Below are 18,200 nucleotides of genomic sequence, written 5' to 3' on the forward strand. Positions count from 1 at the left end.
TTGAATACATGGGTAAGTTAGTGGTCAGTGGTCCATAGCTGGTTAATGATGCCCTTTGTGTATCCCAGCAGCATGACCAGCAGAGTGGACATCACCCCCCCCCCACCAGCCTCTATTCTGCACTTGATGGTGAGGTCTTTATAGTATGCCAGCCCATTCATATTTTATTCATACGCCATAACTAACTGCTCAGTGTAAGTTGGGTATTCATACGAAAAGGTTTCATAAAGGAAAAATACAATGATCCAACTTGGATCAAAACCAAAGATACAATGATCCAATTAAGATCAGATTTTGAAGAGATGCTGAAGACCAGAAGAAATCCGCTTTACAGGGTGGCGGGTAAGATTTGGGGTAACCAAGCAGAAGTGGGAGTAGCAGCCAGAGGCAGCAAGACCATGAACAGATAGCAGCAAGGGCACTGACGTTAGAAAGAGGAGGCTGCTTTGGGGGGACACCAGGGAAAGGAGGGCCAGAGCTGGTTGTGCGGAAGTCCCGGACCCAGAAACTGCCGAAGCCTGGGCACCTCTGCACCGGTTGGGTCATTCGCACCTGAACAAAGCAAACTCTTCTTTTACTCCAAAGTCCTGCCCTGAGGCTGTGTGGACAAACAGAAACTCCCCCAATCTACCATGCACCCCAAAAAAGAACCTGAGACTCGGTGTCAGGGGTCAGAAGGAGCCTCAGGAGATGAAGGAGCCTCAGGAGATACCGTGGAACCCAAGATAAAAACTTCATTATGGACTCTCTTTTTTTGAGTCTTCTGAACCCTTTCATTGGCTTTAAATCATTTGAATGAACATTGAGGCATTATTATGTGTCAGACACCTTGCCAGACTTCGGAGTCCTTTAAAAAGCCAATTTTGGGGAGCAGGGGGTGGGGAGGGGTTCCTGCATATACAAAGGAAAGATGCATCCCCTCTGGAGGAGCTTATAAACTTGGCAAACTACTAAGTCCTATACCTGAAACTAACGTAACATTGTGTGTCAACGATACTCAAATTAAAACAAAACAAAAACTTGGAGGAAAAGGGTGAAAGGCTGCCACCTTGAGGCACATTTGATGGCAAATGTAGTTCAGGGCCCCATTGCCCTAATTTCTCTTGAACTCTCTAAATTATTCCTTTGGTCCTTTTTGGATGTCTGGGCCCCTAGTCCCCCCATGATGGAGTGTGGGGGCTATCAAGGAACTGGCTTGTCTTTTCCTGATGTTTGTGAGCACTGTCAAAGTGCCTGGACTCACCTTCCAGCCTGGTTCCAGAGTAATTTGCAAGCTTTAGTTAGGAGGAAATGCCTGAGGCAAGCTTTATCCAGGAAGTAGCTCAGGCGAAGAGGACCCCTCCCAGGGATGTATTACCAAGGCCATCCCACCCACTGAGGGCTGCTGGCATCACTTTAGGGCTTGATCCTTGCAGGCTCTCTGACCTCAGCCCCGCCTGCCTGCCTTGAACATCCCCCCACTCTGACCTTACTACAACATCCCGGGAATGCCTTCGCAAACCCCTGTGAACTCTGACCCACTTCCTTTATTCTCCCAAGGCTGCGTTGCAAAAACCTGCCTTTGGTTCTGCACTCCACCTCTTCCTCCCCCTCTCTTGCCTGCCCCCACTCCTCTCTTTTAGTTTGTTCGCTGTGATTCCCAGTAAACAATTGTGATCAAGACATTTGGGCTTTGTTCCTTTCTAAGAGCAAAACTACTACTATACCCACTACTGACTCCCCCCTTACACAGCTCCTAAGCTAGGGGAAAGATCTGTTTCGAAAGTGCTCTTTTTCTACTGCAATATTTATACATTACTGTAGTGAGATACTCAAACAGTACAATGGGGAATAAAGTAAAAATAAAGTCCTCCTTTTCACGCCCCTCCCATCTCCCCCATTTACCATCCAGAGCTAACTGTAAATGTCTGGGGGAAGGGTGTCCTTCTGGGCCTTTCTATTACAAGTTTTATCTTTGTGGTCTTCCTAGAATGGGTGCACATATCTACCAGGATCAATATGACTTCATGAATAAGAGGCTGCCTTGTTTCCAAGGACAGAAACAGGAAGCTTTTTGTTGTTTCCAGATCTCTATTCTCCTCACCATAGTGGTTCCTACTCAGAATTTTCCTAGAGCTATTTTCAGATGCATGAAATAAGAAAACCACACATTTGTAGCTTGAATACTGTGACTATGATATTTATGTAATTTCAGTAACCAAGAGGAAAGGGGTCTTTGGGACACTAAACTAGGAATTCAGAAACCCCAAATGTCATGATGCTTCTGCCCTGAGTACGCAGTTGATGACCTCGTGAGAGCCCCTCAGCCTCTGGGCTTTCTCATCCTCACCTAGAAAACAAGCTGGTCAGATTGCCTAAATTACAGATCCTTTCATTTAACTTTTTTAAATAAATATTTTTGTTTATTTTTATGGGTTTTTTTTTTCTTAAACGTGTGTCAGTGTGTAAAGGGGAAACGAGTAGGGGTAGAGGCAGGGGATGTGGGGAGGTCCCTTTATTCACCTACCTCCGGTAACTGAGCTGGACCTTTCATGCCGGATGTAACCTGCAGAGGTGGTTGCCATGGAGTTAGTGGGGGTGTTCCAGTGGAGATGGGTGTAGAACGAGAAGACAGGGAGCCCTAAGACCAGAGCTCCTGCCCCAGGAGACACGCACAGGTGTATCAAAAAGGCTTTTTGCAAACATGAGGCGCGACTTTTCCTTCCCGGTACCGCCGTGAGATCACATCCCCAGTAATCCTCTTTTTTTCTTTAACTTTTCAGGCAGAGCACCTAACCAGCTGCTACTGGGGTGGGAGCAGCAATGCTCTGGACCGGCACGACCCCAGTCTGCCTTACCTGGAACAGTATCGCATTGACTTTGAGCAGTTCAAGGGGATGTTTGCTCTTCTCTTTCCCTGGGCCTGCGGAACTCACTCTGAAGTATTGGCCTCCCGCCTCTTCCAGTTGTTGGATGAAAATGGAGATTCTCTGATTAACTTCCGAGAGTTTGTCTCCGGCCTAAGTAAGCATGGGATGTTACTTCATGAATTGGGAAGGGATGATGGGGCAGCAACAGCCACCCCGTTCCTGGTGGTCCTCAGTGCTGCCCTCCGGGCCACAGCCCCACACGGCCTCCAAGGGTTTAGAGGGTAGAGCGTCTCATTTTAAGGTTTGCAAGCTGATGGTAAAATTCGTTTAAATGAACGGATATACTATATGATTAAAGCATTCGACACTAGTTAGTCCTCAGCACAAGTTAAAATACATTATCGGAGAATGTACAAGACAATAAAATGCCAACTTACACACTGAAACCACAGGCCGTGATACCTTTACAAGAATATTTGAGTGGAGTGTTCTTCTTTGACACAAAGTATATTTATATTATGTATCGCAAAATGTTATAAAAACCTTTCGCGATGTTTTTAATAAAGGGTTGAAGAAACCGCAGCAGTTCTGCGGTCTCAATGGAGGTCTTTTCTCTCCATCTGGCCTGGAGGAAGGACCGGCTGTCCTGAGAAAGCACACCCACACCTCACAAGCAGCACGTGGTTTCTGCCCGTCAGCCTCACTGCCTGACCGTTATTCTGTGTTAGCAGGACCGCCCTATGTCCTTTAGAACTCTTGCTCCCTTCATGATGGAACAGAAAGGCTACAGGGTAGTAGAGCTTGGCCCACCAGACATTGAGGTTGTGGATGTAGGACGTGTTATGCCAGTGGGTCAGAATGAGACAAGGAGAAGGAAAAAAAAAAGCTCATTCTAATTGTGCCACTCTGTGACCATGGGCCAGGTACTTTATTTATTCATTTTTTGATGTATAAAAAATTATTTATTTATTTATTTTGAGAGAGAGCAGGGGAGGGGCAAAGAGAGAGAGAGAATCCCAATCAGGCTCTGTGCTGACAGCACAGGGCTTGATGCAGGGCTTGATCTTAAGAACCATGAGATCATGACCTGAGCCCAAATCAAGAGTTGGAGGCTTCACCCGACTGAGCCACCTAGGCGTCCGTCCCCAGGTCATGTACTTTAAAACGACATGCCCTAGGAAAGATGAAGGGGTCAGGCACAGAGCCAATGATGACTCCAAAAAGTGCTCTAAATCTTTAAGAATAATGACTAGGGCTTAAAGGCCGAAGGAAGCTGATGGTTTTTAAAAAGGCAAAGGGGAGGGGCATCTAGGTGACTCAGTCAGTTAAGCGTCCAACTTTTGGCTCTGGTCATGATCTCACAGTTCCTGAGTTCCAGCATCAAGCTCTGTGCTGGTAGCACAGAGCCTGCTCAGGATTCTCTCCCTCTCTCTCTGCCCCTCTCCTCCTCACACTCTCTCTCTTTCTCACAATAAAGAAGTAAAAATAAAAAATAAATAAAAAATAAAAATCCTGCTCAGGATTCTCTCCCCCTCTCTCTGCCCCTCTCCTGCTCACACTCTCTCTCTTTCTCACAATAAATAAGTAAATATAAAAAGACAAAGGGGTGTAGATGAAGTGCACTTAGGAAGGAAAAAATTATTTGTATAAAGCACTCACATATATGCTTAAAAGGGAAGGGGGACATGGAAGAACTAGCCCTTTTTTAGTGCAAACACTACTCAGATGCTTTAGAATTTGTATTTTATCGCTAAATCCAAACAGCCTTTTGAGTAGATACTAATGACAGCTGACATTTATACAGCATTTACTCTGCTGCGGGCACTGCGCTCATGTTTACATGCATTCAATTTGCCTAAGACACACAACTATGAAATTGAAGTTTGAACCCAGGCACTTCAGGGGCCCACTTTGTGCTCTTACTATTATGCTTTATTACCCACGTGCTTACTCTTATTAGCCCCTTTTTTGGCTAAAGACATGAAAGCTCAGAAAAGTTAAATAACTTGCTGGGACATTCGTTTCTAGTGAGTCAATACTTACCTGTTATTGGACTGAACTACATAGTTAGTACATGCTGGGCCCAGGATTCAGAGAAGGGCTGTCTGTCTCAACGATTCATCCTTTTCTTGCTACTCGATGCTGAGGACAGCAAGCAGGATATTTCTTAGGAAGGAGGAGGTATTAATTTTTTTAATTACACAAGTAACATATAAGTACATCCCGCTTTTTTAAACAGTGAAACAATCCAGGCAAGGCTAAAGACCCCTTTATCCCTCTCCTAATCTTTTCTGCCCCAAGGTAACTACTTATTGCCAGATGGGTGGCTTTCATCAAATCCAAAGGGGATTTATAAAAATTATCTTTGGACAGGATTAAGGAGGAGGAAAAAGAAACCAGTGCTGCATTAGAAAAGTAATAGAAGTATTTAATTGACTTAAGTTCAGGTGACTCCAGTAAGGAAAATACTCTTCAAAATCTTCAAGAAAGGAAAGAGAGGCTTGTAGTCCAGGATAGGGAAAACACTGAAAAAGAGTATTTAGGGTTCTCAAAAGGCAGTTGAGTTCTTGAGCAAAGTATGCCTTGCTCCAGATACTGGGTGAATGCTCAGAGCTGTTGTCACTCTGTGGGACAATTATTATGGAGATAGACAAGCAGACCAGAAAAGAGAAATTCTGTTCAGGTTTTAAAAACTAAAAAACAGGGGCGCCTGGGTGGCTCAGTCGGTTGGGCGTCCGACTTCGGCTCAGGTCATGATCTCGCAGTCCGTGAGTTCGAGCCCCGTGTCGGGCTCTGTTCTGACAGCTCGGAGCCTGGAGTCTGTTTCAGATTCTGTGTCTCCCTCTCTCTCTGACCTCCCCTGTTCATGCTCTGTCTCTCTCTGTCTCAAAAATAAATAAACGTTAAAGAAAAAAATTTTAAAAACTAAAAAACGGATTCTGGAAAAGATGATATCAATCCCCAGGAAGGTCCCTCTAGAAATTCATGAACAGATGGTCTATGTGGAATTAGAAATAAGGGATTACTATCAGAAGCCACAAATGAACTGTATCTCCTTTTCCAATCGTGTTGCTGAAAGGCAGGCTCTAAATATGTCATACGTGTCCTGATGCAGCTGGTCATTTGACAGATAACTTGTTACAAATGGAAAAGGTAGGAAGGAGTATATAGAAGTTGGTGATTCGGTAACTGGCTGAACACTGCCCCCAAAATATGATGGTTAATGAGTCAGTTTCAACTGAGGGTTCTCTGGTACTTTGGGTTTGATATTTGACCTCTGATTTTTCCTTCATTTGCAAATGAGTAACTGTCAGGATAAAATGACTTTGAATAGAATTCTTGGAACAGTGCCTGACTTAAAAAGGGTTTAATGACAGACATTTATTAATTATTTGCTTTGTGTTAAATCTCGTGCTAACTGCTTTCCACGTGTGTGTCACTTTTCTTCTCACAATAATTTTACGAGATAGAATTGTCTGTCATTACTTTCATGATTAGTATTAGTTGGTGTGCAGACATCTTGGAGTTTAGTTAACTACGTGGTCAGTATGAAACTCCAGAGTGAAAGAGTATAAAAAATTGAATGTAAACTCAGGCCATATTAGTGGAAAAGTCAAAAGCAGCTCCACTATTCTCTGAAGTAGATAAGAGTCTTCTGGGACTCTCTCTCCAGAGAGATATTGATTGATGAGTTGACACATAAAGTGGATGTGAGTAAAAATGGGGAAGGCTATACAAATCATGTTATATGAGAAAGTGGAAACATTTGGAGAGGGCACGATAAACTTGCCTTGAAAAGATAAGCTTGAAGGAGACAGGTGAGTTGTCCTCAAAATCTGAAGGTTGTTGTATTGAGGCAAGAGACCTATTCTGTTTGGCTTTAACGAGTAGAATAAGGGAAAGAAGAGCAGTTCCAAACCTTTTTTTGAGTCCTGGACTCTTTGAGATCTAATAGGGACTTTGGACATTTTCTTCCCCTCAAAGTGACATGTGCACATAGAGACAAATTTTCTATTTCATGGGCTTTGTGGACTTTCTGAAGTTGAGATTGCAGGTTAAGGATCCTGAGACTAAAACAAAAATTGCAGAAGGACTTTCAGTAGTTAGAGAATACATCTGTAGAACAGAATGCATCTGGTGGTGATGACCTCTCCATCTCTGAAAGTGTTCAAGCAGGTGCTAGATCCCTGTCTTTCGTCAGTGCGTGAAGGGAGATGCCTGCATTTAGTGGACACCCCTGCTGTTTCTGGCAACCCAGATTCTGCGATTCCTCTTTCCCCAAAGCTGACTAATCTTCAACTGGCTGCTCTAAGACTAGATATTTGTGAAGGATTTTCTGATTCCAATACATATAGACTTTAAAAGAAAAGTAACAGTGTTCTTTTGATTGAAGGGATGGTGATATGATGGCAGACAGATGAGGATGAATCAAACTGAAGAAATATTTAGGAGAACCCCAAAATGACTAACAGGGATTTCTACAATGAATAATTGGAAGCGATCTCAAACATGTTTCGAGATTATTTCTGAATTCTGTTCGAGTGTTGAAACCCAGTTAAATGGGTTTTCTTATGAATAACACATTTATTATGTTCCAGGCACTATTCTAAGTGTTTTATACATGTTAGTACATTTAATTCTCACATTCCTTTGATCCTGATGTCAAGACCACTGGTAGAATCTTGTGTTTATTATTACACAGGGGAAACTGAGGTACAGAGAGATTAACTCTCCCAAGGGCAAATAGTAAGTACAAAGGAATTGAACCCAGGCATCTGGGTTCCAGAGCTCTTAACCCAAATATGTCCTGACCAGACCTTTTGTCACCTAATGTCTTTATTTCAGTTTGCAAAAAGTAGACTTTTTAGGGGAATGCTAAGCTGAGAGGCATCACTACCACACATGATACATTTCACATTGTATTTATATGATTCTAGGTGCTGCATGCCATGGGGACCTCACAGAGAAACTCAAACTCCTGTACAAAATGCATGTCTTGCCTGGTAAGTGAGCCACAAAGAGGAGCCCATGTATTTGTGAACATGACCTGGTTTGAAAGTTCTTTTTTTGATATACAAAATCACTCACTGGTCACTAAGCATGAACTGAATAGTAATTACCTGCATAGGTTCCTGCATCAGTATGTGCTTGATTCCATGGTCATTTACCTGTCTGAGGTATGAGTTATAATAGAAAAGAGCAGACATCTGCAAGAGAAAGAATAACATTTGGTAACTCACGAGATACAAAGGTCGCAAAAGAGGAGAACGTAGGACCTGAGATTTTGAGTTTAGAAGGAGTCATTTTAACACTGACAGAAACAAGTGGGCAAGATGGAGAGGTTTTGAGTTCAGGTTTTAAAAGGTTGGCCTATAGCTTGGATATATCTAGCAAACACTAAAAAAAAAAAAAAAAAAAAAAGGATTGACATTAAGGATAGAGATAGGGTAAAATTGTAGATTTGAGAATTATCTTTAATTGTATACAGTTTCCTAAAATTTGGTTTGTAAGGCAGCATTTCACAGAATTTAGGACAGTCTTGTAAAAAGGAAGAGGCAAAGGGACACTTCAGTGTGGGGTTGTTAAAAAGGAAGGTGGAGTGAAAAAATGGAATGAGCCCCCCACACCCCCCATGAGGCTATAGAGGCCGTCGGCATTCAGGGCCCCCAGTAATGTGCCCCCTCTCCACCTTGGTACCTCCAGCTTCTCGTCCTCCCCCATGTCACTTCTTTAACAATTAAAGCACACTTTCCTTGAGTCACCGCCCCGCCAATATGAGAATGACCTCTCCTCCCCTCTCTAGAGCCATCCTCTGATCAAGATGAGCCAGATTCTGCTTTTGAAGCAACTCAATACTTCTTTGAAGACATCACCCCAGAATGCACACATGGTAAGTGACTTTCCTCCCCATAGGTACAGTATTTCTTTTCTACAGAGCCCTCTTGTTACTAGAAAAAGTTGCCTCAAAGCTAGTCAGTCAAAGAAGTATATGAATTCAGTTGCCTAATACATTACTTTCTTTTCAGATTTGTGAAGTCAAGCAGCCAACAACTAGGGAGTGGGTACTTTGCCCACTGAAGGGAGCATGCACACTGTGTCCCACTGGCTTAGAGAAAACATGACCCCTAGAGCGATATATTTTGTTCCCCTTTCCCTACTGTAGTCAGGCTCATTAAGAACATCATCCTGTTATTATTCTGCTATACAGAATCAGGACATTTATGTCAGAAAGAGTTCTCTTATATCTGTATGTAAGAGATACACAGGCTCTGTAATAGGTGTCAGTAAACTTCAGCCCAGGGGCCAAATGTGGCCCGGGGTCTGTTTGTACAGCCTGCGAACTAAGAAAGGGTTTTACAGGGGCGCCTGGGTGGCTCAGTCGGTTAAGCGTCCCACTTCAGCTCAGGTCACGATCTCACGGTCCGTGAGTTCGAGCCCCGCGTCAGGCTCTGGGCTGATGGCTCAGAGCCTGGAGCCTGCTTCCGATTCTGTGTCTCCCTCTCTCTCTGCCCCTCCCCGTTCATGCTCTGTCTCTCTCTGTCTCAAAAATAAATTTAAAAAAGTTAAAAAAAAAAAAAAGAAGAAAGGGTTTTACATTTTTAAATGGATTTGAAGGAATCAAAAGTAGAATGATATTTCATGATATAGGAAAATTATATGAAATTTAAACTTGAGTGCCTATAAAGTTTTATTGGAACACTGCCAAGCTATTCATTTATGTATTGCCTCTGGCTACTTTCGTGCTATGGGTGGTAGAACTGAGTAGTTGAGACAGAGGCAGTGTGGGCTGCAAAACCTGTGAAATATTTACTGTCCAGTCTTTTATGAAAAAAAAAAAACGTGCTGACTTCTGCTTTATGTAGGTATGGGTATTAGGTCTACATAGACATGGTTCAACTCATTGTATACGATGAGATACACAGACGGTGTCTGTCTTGTATGAATCTAGGCAACATCTCTCAGTAGCTATCGCAGTGACTTCTCTACCTTCTCATTCATCATTACTGCAGCTTCATGACTTCACCAAGTTCAAAAGTAAACATGGGCTGCTTCTGGGTCCTTTTGCCTCTTAAATCTTATCATTCCAAAATAAGCACAGTTTAGACCAGCTTTTTTTTTTTAATTGGAATTTTTAACTTACAGTGTTGTATTAGTTTCAGCTGTGCGACATGACTCAACAATTCTATACATTACTCAGGGCTCATCACGATATGTGTGGTCACCATATGTCACCAAATAACATTAGTATGATTGAGTAGAAAGGGGTGAGCCAGACCCAGTCTTATTACTATTGGCAATACAAGTTGAGGGTAGGATCTTTGGACGGAATGCCACTCTGTATATTGTTACCTAGGTGAGCTCAGGTAGGTTCTGGCATCTCTGAGCCTCAGTTTCCTTTTGTGGAAAATGGAGATGATAGCTGGCATATTGGGTATAGTATGGATTTAATGAGCTGACGTAGTCAGGCTTTTTTAGCATAGTGCTTTAGCATATCTTACAATGTTCCTAACTTTGTTTGCAATAGTTTTTTGGCTGCAAAATGTTAGCCGTATCTTTGTTAGTAAACACTCATTTCAGAAAAGGATTCACTTATTTCAGAATGCTTTAGGAATGGTCACATGCTAATAGGATTTAATAATCATTAAAAGTTGCTTTAAAAAAAATGTTTTTCTAACTCCCAAATCACTATTGCTTTGTGTTGAAATTTTAAAAATACAGTTATAATATATATATATATATATATATATATATATATATATATATATAATAAGCTAGGGGCGCCTGGGTGGCGCAGTCAGTTAAGTGTCCGACTTCAGCCAGGTCACGATCTCGCGGTCCGGGAGTTCGAGCCCCGCGTCAAGCTCTGGGCTGATGGCTCAGAGCCTGGAGCCTGTTTCCGATTCTGTGTCTCCCTCTCTCTCTGCCCCTCCCCCGTTCATGCTCTGTCTCTCTCTGTCCCAAAAATAAATAAACGTTGAAAAAAAAAAAGTTTAAAAAATAAAATAAAATAAGCTAAAGATAAAGCTTACAATTTTGTAATACAAAGATAACAGTATCCTGGGATACTTTTGTCATGTTTATTCATATAACATATGTAATTATGATAATATATGCATATATATAAAACGGGGACCAAATTGCCTATACAATTTTGTATCCTACTTTTTTTGTTTAAAATCCCGTGAGCATGCTACCATGTCATTAAACATCCTGTGAAAACCTGGTTTTTATTTATTTGTTTTTAATTTTTTTTAATGTTTATTTTTGAGGGGGGGGTGGGGGGCAGAGAGAGGGAGACACAGAATCCGAAGCAGGCGCCAGGCTCTGCTTGCAGTAGAAGGGGCCCCCCTGAAACCAGGCGCCCCCCTGAAAGCCTGGTTTTTAAATGGCTGTACAATATCTGTTGCATTAACTTAACTGTACTTTAAAATATTTTTGAATATCTACTTGTCTCCTAAGTCATTTTCAACATTAAGAGGAGAAGAATTTCTCAATGACATATAGTACATTGTTCTCACTCTGTCTTAAAAGCTGCCGAGATTAACCTGATGCTGAATTCAGTGAAGGTCACATATCTGGCAAGCCAGCCACCTTTTGGATGATTGAAGATGTGCTGGAATGCATTTGGACAGCTGACAAACTGAATGGGAAGTGGGAGGGGGAGTTTTATACCTCTCCCTTTTGAAGTCTTTATGTGCCCTGTAATGTCCTGTTTTTAGAAGAAAAAGGAACACAGTTAAAAGTGGTTTCCTTGAAAGTCATATATTTTTTTAAATTTATTAACTTTGAAGAAGAGAGAGAGGGAGAATGAGTGGGGGAGAGGCAAGAGAGAGGGAGAGAGAGAATCCGAAACAGGCTCTGCTCTGTCAGTGCAGAATACATTGCAGGGCTCGACCCCCACAAACCATGAGATCATGATCTGAGCCGAAATCAAGAGTCAGAAGCTTAACTGACTGAGCCACCCAGGAGCCTCAACAAGTCATAGTTTTGAAATACTATATTATGAATGTAAAGGAATTTTGTAGCATATCACATTTTTTGGTTTTCTTTTTTAAAAAGTGAGTTCTTTATCTTTTGCAGAGCCTGGCAGAAAACCAGTCTCATGAATGCAAAGTTAAGATGATGATATAACAGAGAGGGTAGGGAAATCATTCATTGGACCAACACCACCATTTTTTAAGAAGGGAAGACTACACGACATCGTTTCTTAAATTCCTAGTTCTACACTGAACCCTGTTTGTGAAAAATAATTCTGGGGGAATCCACTACTGAGAAATAAGGTTGTCAGATAAGATAAGGCACACCAGTAAAATCTGAATTCGAGACTAGCAAAGCATCATTTGTTTAGCACAAGTATGTTCCATGTGATATTTAGGACTCACATCAAAATATTATTTACCTATCTCAGATTCAGATTTAACTCAGTTTACTGGGTTTTGGCTTTGGTTTTCTTTGTTTTGCTAAATCGGGCAGCCATACCTAAAGGTTTTCCTGTTTTCTACTACAAATGCCGAGTCTGTGGGTGTGTTATATAACCTTGTACTTTTCTTTCTTCCGCACATTTCTTGGCAGTGGTGGGGCTGGATAGCAGGAGGAAACACGGTGCGGAGGATGGCTTTGTGACAGTGAGTCTGCAGCCAGACAGAGGTATACATCTCCTCTTCCGCATGTTTGCCTCATGCTGGGTGAACACTTGTTTCTGGCCCTTTGAACACTTACTTCCTGACATTTGGGTTTTAGGGAAGAGGGCAAATTCTCAAGAAAATCGCAATTATCTAAGACTCTGGACTCCGGAAAATAAATCCAAATCAAAGAATGCAAAGGATTTACCCAAATTGAATCAGGTAAGTGTCTAACATTTCAGTTTCTTCATTTTGAACCTTGAAGATGTTTTCCAAGTCATAGAAAAATGTAGACTACGTACCCCTGAAAGATAATGGTAACTCAATAAAAAAATAAAAAATGAATTAATAAAAGGGGATGCCTTGCCTGGGTGGCTCAGTCAGTTGAGCCTCACGGCTCAGGTCATGATCCCGAGGTCATGGGATCGAGCCCCACGTCAGGCTCCATGCTGAGTGTGGAGCCTACTTGGGATTCTGTTTCTCTCTCTCTCTCCCTCTGCCCCTCTCCCCCACTTGTGCATGCCCTCTCTCTCTCTAACTAAAAAATAAAATTCATTAATTAATTAAAAGATAATGGTAACTTGGGGTATTCAATTAAGATCTGTTTGGATCTAGTCTGTGCATGTTTTCATGCATCAAAAATATGTTCGGTCGTGAGGAGGTGACCCCCCCCCCCAGAGAAAATGCAAATCACAAAATACTCAGTTCTTAGAGTATACACATTCTCATTTCAGTTATTAAAAATACTCTCAGATACTCAGAAGACAAGCTCATGCTGTTTTCAAATCACCGTGCTCGGCTATAAAGATGTCTGACACATTTTTTCCTTAAAAAGCTGAGTTGTAGTGAGGCAGAGGAAACAATATAAATAATACAACCCAGGATGAAAATGTTGTCTCCTAACAGGAGAGCAGATGAATCACGTGGGTGGGGAGTAGAAGGCATCACTCCTGCCCACGACACCAGCAAATGTGAGAGAGGGGATTTGAGCTAACCTGGGGCTGCACGCTGAAGAGTATAGACCTGAAATGGGATGAGGTCTGGGATTTACTTAACAATACTTGAACAGAGGATAAAAGAGTTGGTGAAGGAGCTAACTGTAGGATAATCATTCTAGACTCTGGGTGCCAGCTACTTGAAGGTTCATTATTTCATCCTTTCTACTTTCACGGATGTTGGAAATTCTTCAAATTAAAAAGAATGGAAACATGAGTGAAGAAACTTTATTTTTTCAGGTTCATGTATTTAGTTTGAGATGGGGGGATGGGCAGAGAGAGAAGAGAGAATCCCAAGCAGGCTCCACACAGTCAGTGCAGAGCCCGATGCAGGGCTCGAACTCAGGAACAGTGAGTTGATGACCTGAGCCAAAATCAAGAGTTGGCACTTAACCGACCAAGCCACCCAGGCACCCCAAGTGAAGAGACTTTAAACAGTAGCCAGTTGGTTCTACATAGAGGACTTTTCAGAGTCTTTCAGGAGCCCTGTTATTAAATGGCTTCACAGTCCGCTTCAGTCCTGCCTCTGTGCTTCCAACGAGATGGTCCCATCCTCTGTGTTTTTCCCGATCACTTTTCAGGGGCAGTTTATTGAGCTGTGCAAGACCATGTATAACATGTTCAGCGAAGACCCCAACGAGCAGGAGCTGTACCACGCCACGGCTGCGGTGACCAGCCTCCTCCTGGAGATCGGGGAAGTCGGCAAGCTCTTTGTCACCCAGCCTGCCAAGGAGGGCGGGAGCGGGGGCAGCGGGCCCGCCTGCAACGCGGCCATCCCGGGTGCGCTCTTCCCCAAGAAAGGGCCCGGCCAGCCTTACATGGTGGAGGCCGTTGAGCCCCTCCCGGCCGGCTTGGCGGTGGAAGGTGAGGAACACTCCTTGGGAGGGCAGTTGGAGGACATCAAGCTGGAGGACTCCTCTCCCCGGGACCACGGGGCCTGCTCCTCCATGCTGATTTCCGATGACGACACCAAGGACGACAGCTCCATGTCCTCGTACTCGGTGCTGAGTGCCGGCTCCCACGAGGAGGACAAGTTGCACTGTGAGGACATCGGGGAGGACACCGTCCTGGTGCGCAGCGGCCAGGGCACGGCGGCCCTGCCCCGGAGCACCAGCCTGGACCGGGACTGGGCCATCACCTTCGAGCAGTTCCTGGCCTCCCTCCTGACTGAGCCGGCCCTGGTGAAGTACTTTGACAAGCCCGTGTGCATGATGGCCAGGATCACCAGTGCAAAAAACATCCGGATGATGGGCAAGCCCCTCACTTCGGCCAGTGACTATGAGATCTCCGCCATGTCAGGCTGACCCCTGCGCCTTCTCTGGGGACCGGGAGGGGAGGGAGGGTTTTTTTTTTAATGTTCCGTGTTGGGCTTTCTTTCTTCCTTTTAAATTAAATATTTATTAGTACCCAGCTTGAAGCCTAGTGTTTTCATAATATAATACAATGAAAACCGTTGGAGAAATATTTAAACACCTCGACGTAGGTACAGTACACTGTCTTGGGGGAGGGGATTGAACAGAATACAGTTAATTCAGTGAATTCCAAAAAAGATTAATCTGTCCGTGATATGTGTGTATTTTAACTTCTTAATCTTGCTGTTGAGCTGTGTACACGGTTAAAAAATAGTGCTTAACGCTAAATAAGGCCGCAGCCTTTTGTGTCTTTGGGCTTTTTAGATAAAACTAGAGCCGTCAGGAAAATGAAATGCCACAAACACAAAAATGTTCCTAAAAGGAAAAGGCATTGTTGGCGGGGGTAAATCCTATACCATTTTAGGTGGAGGGTGCATTAGAAATATTTTTTAAGATTTGAAATATATTTCATAAAAGTCCTCTATTCAGAAATCATATTCAACTGATGTTTCCTTTCAAGGGGAAAATATTTGAGGCTCTAAACAATTATGAATTTTCACATGATGCCAGAATAACACTTCTAGTTGATCAATTTGGACCAAGACTGGACCAACTTTGCATTAAAAAAACTGTTGTGATTATTTAAGTCAGCGGGCCAGAATTCAGGGAAAATGAACAGCCTTTTGTTACAGAGAATCTGAAAATGACAACAAAGATAACCGAGGGCTCAGGATTTTTTTTTTTTTAAAGAGTAAAAGTACTGATGCTTCTGATACTGGATCTTCAGCTTCTTGTTACTCATTGCAAATAAAGCAAAAACTAAAACCGATAAACTTTACCATTGCTATACTGTGCATAGGTTCAAGAAATTAAACTACGTATCTTCTATGACCATCTTTCCCGTTAAATCGATGTCAAGTAGAGATCATGTAAAGTAAAAAACAAAATCTGCAAGATAACGTACCTGAATGTTTTAAAGCAGAACTTGTCACTTTATTAAAAGAATAGTATGCTCTATCTATTTCCTGAATGGATGTGGAAATGAAAACTAGCACACCTGCACTTTGGATTCTTGCTTTTTTTTATTACTCTTACAGTTTTGCCTTTTACAGATGTTGAAGGTTTTTTCTCCTTATTGTTGACTTCATCATCGCGGTCACATTTTCTTTGCTGATTCAGAGTGTCCCTTTCGACACATTCCTTTATTATGCATTGTGTTTTTTTTTTTTTTGAGCTGTTGCTGCTGTTTCTTATTTTGTTTACAGAATGATTTTTAAACTGTCAAATGAAGTAGTGTTAACCTCAAGTAGGACAAATGTGAACAAATAAAATACATCAGATATTCAGATCCGGCTTTTATTTCAGTGCTTGAGTTCCTGCCTAAGGCAATAACGTTATTCTTTTGACAACTTTGCAGGGGAAATTATATTTAGGCAACCATTTTGACTAAGTAAACCAACACTTAGAGGCAAATATTTTCAGATAAAAAAGACTGTGTGTCGTGGTTTGCATGTGAATGGGTGTATTTAAAATAAGGAAGTGAATATGTATCAGTTACCTAATTATTTAACTTATGCTGCGGAAGTGATAAAAAGGTGAAAATCTCTCATTAGTACACTGTAATACCATTTGGTATGTATCTAGTTGGGTAGCTAGTCATTGATTTGATTTGACTTTTTTTTTTAATATTTTTATTTTATTTTTGAAAGAGAGAGAGAGTGCGAGTGGGGGAGGGACAGAGAGAGCTGGAGACGCGGAATCCTAAGCAAGCTCCAGGCTCTGAGCTGTCAGCAGAGCCCAACGTGGAGCTCACACTCAGGGACCATGAGGTCATGACCTGAGCTGAAGTCCGAAGCTTAACGGACGGACCGAGCCACCCAGGCTCCCCAATTTGATTTGACTTTAAGGTTGTTCCGCATTATTCCATCATGTGTTTAACTGTAAAATCCTATTCTCTTAACCACCTCTACCTTGCCAATATCAATGATGGATCTGGGAGAGGAACAGGCATGTGTTTAAATGCATAGCCCCAGGTAAACAGGAGGAGTCAGAACGTTCCATTGTTACTGAGAAAGGGACTGTGACTCAGCAGCGTATTACCCTGAAAGCATGTCTCTGAGGCTGTGTTGTCATCTTGCCGCCCTCTGTTCAAACACATCATAGTGCTCATCACAGCGGAACTATACTTACTACGTAAAGGCCATTCTTAAGTCTGTTTGCTTCCGTAGGCTGCACGCGGAGGAGTCCTGAGCCTGTGAGTTGATTATTTCCAGCTTAGTCTGTGAGACAAATGGGCCTGTCACCTCATCCTCTTAGCCTCCAGAAGGCGGTCAGTGCATTTCAAAGAGCATTTTCTGAGAAAAGATTAAAGTTCCTGTCTTCTTTTTAATGGGTGTGTTATGTCTTTTTAGTATCTCCATGGATTCTCTTGATTTCAATTTATTGTAATTTACTATCTCTGTATGGTCCCTTTTGATCTAGCTCTGTGATGATTAGCTTCCCAAGCTAATAATCCTTACACCATCCAGATGGTAGCTCTCGTGTATATCCTAATAGACTCGAACTGGCATCCCTGTGAGCTTTTAGCTACAGAGCTCCAGGTCTTGGCCACCAGTGGTGTTTTTACATATGAAAGCTCAAAAGAAAAAGCTACTGCCAGGGGAAAGGAAGAAACCTTTTGGAGCCTGGATGCTAGGGAAGTGGGTGTGCCAGAGAAACCACAGATCCAGCCCGGGTGTCATTCCATCCAGCATTACTTCAAGTCTGATTCTGGAATGGAGGGGGGACAAACTCTGTGGAAGTGCCACAGAGGGAGCCACAGGCAATGGGAAGGCTCCTGTGTCAACAGTGTCCTCGTCTCCCACTGAGGCATGCAATCTGGGAACCGTGGCTGCCAGGCAGAGGGCCGCGGTCTGTAAGTCTTTGTCACAGCAAGTAGGAAAGGTAGCTAGACATCTCCTCACTTTCCTGTCCCCAGAGTTTGGATAGCAGCCCCCCAGTCTTGGGCTGGTCTCTGACTGAAGCTTTGTCTAGGGGGTCTAAGCTTAGAGCTACCTGGGGCGCCTGGGTGGCCCCGTCAGTTGAGCGTCTGACTTCGGCTCAGGTCATGATCTCACAGTTTGTGGGTTGGAGCCCCTCGTCGGGCTCTGTGCTGACAGCACAGAGCCTGCTTCGGAACTTCTGTCCCCCTGTGTCTCCATCCCTCCCCCGCTCCTGCTTGTGCTCTCTCAAAAATAAATAAAACATTAAAAAAATTAAAAATAATAAACTTAGAGCTACTTTAGCTCTTGAATCTAACACAGTGAAACTCCTGGGGAGTGCGTTGACAGCTGCCACATTTCCAATCCCTCTGGCTGCTCTGAATGTGAATTCTTCACTATC

General features: G+C 42.9%; 1 protein-coding gene across 1 annotated transcript in view; it reads left to right on the plus strand.

The window, feature by feature from the left end:
* TBC1D9 (TBC1 domain family member 9) overlaps nucleotides 1–16,165 on the plus strand; it is a 115,466-nt gene extending 99,301 nt beyond the window's left edge. Inside the window, exons 16-21 of the mRNA XM_027066553.2 lie at nucleotides 2,763–3,003; nucleotides 7,787–7,852; nucleotides 8,653–8,739; nucleotides 12,423–12,497; nucleotides 12,591–12,694; nucleotides 14,049–16,165. Of these exons, the coding sequence (XP_026922354.1) occupies nucleotides 2,763–3,003; nucleotides 7,787–7,852; nucleotides 8,653–8,739; nucleotides 12,423–12,497; nucleotides 12,591–12,694; nucleotides 14,049–14,771 (1,296 nt within the window). The 3' untranslated portion in view covers nucleotides 14,772–16,165. The remainder of the gene's footprint in view (nucleotides 1–2,762; nucleotides 3,004–7,786; nucleotides 7,853–8,652; nucleotides 8,740–12,422; nucleotides 12,498–12,590; nucleotides 12,695–14,048) is intronic.
* Nucleotides 16,166–18,200: the final 2,035 nt, after the last annotated feature.

This window comes from Acinonyx jubatus, chromosome B1 (genome assembly GCF_027475565.1).
Source record: "Acinonyx jubatus isolate Ajub_Pintada_27869175 chromosome B1, VMU_Ajub_asm_v1.0, whole genome shotgun sequence".
Classification (NCBI taxonomy): Eukaryota; Metazoa; Chordata; class Mammalia; order Carnivora; family Felidae; genus Acinonyx; species Acinonyx jubatus.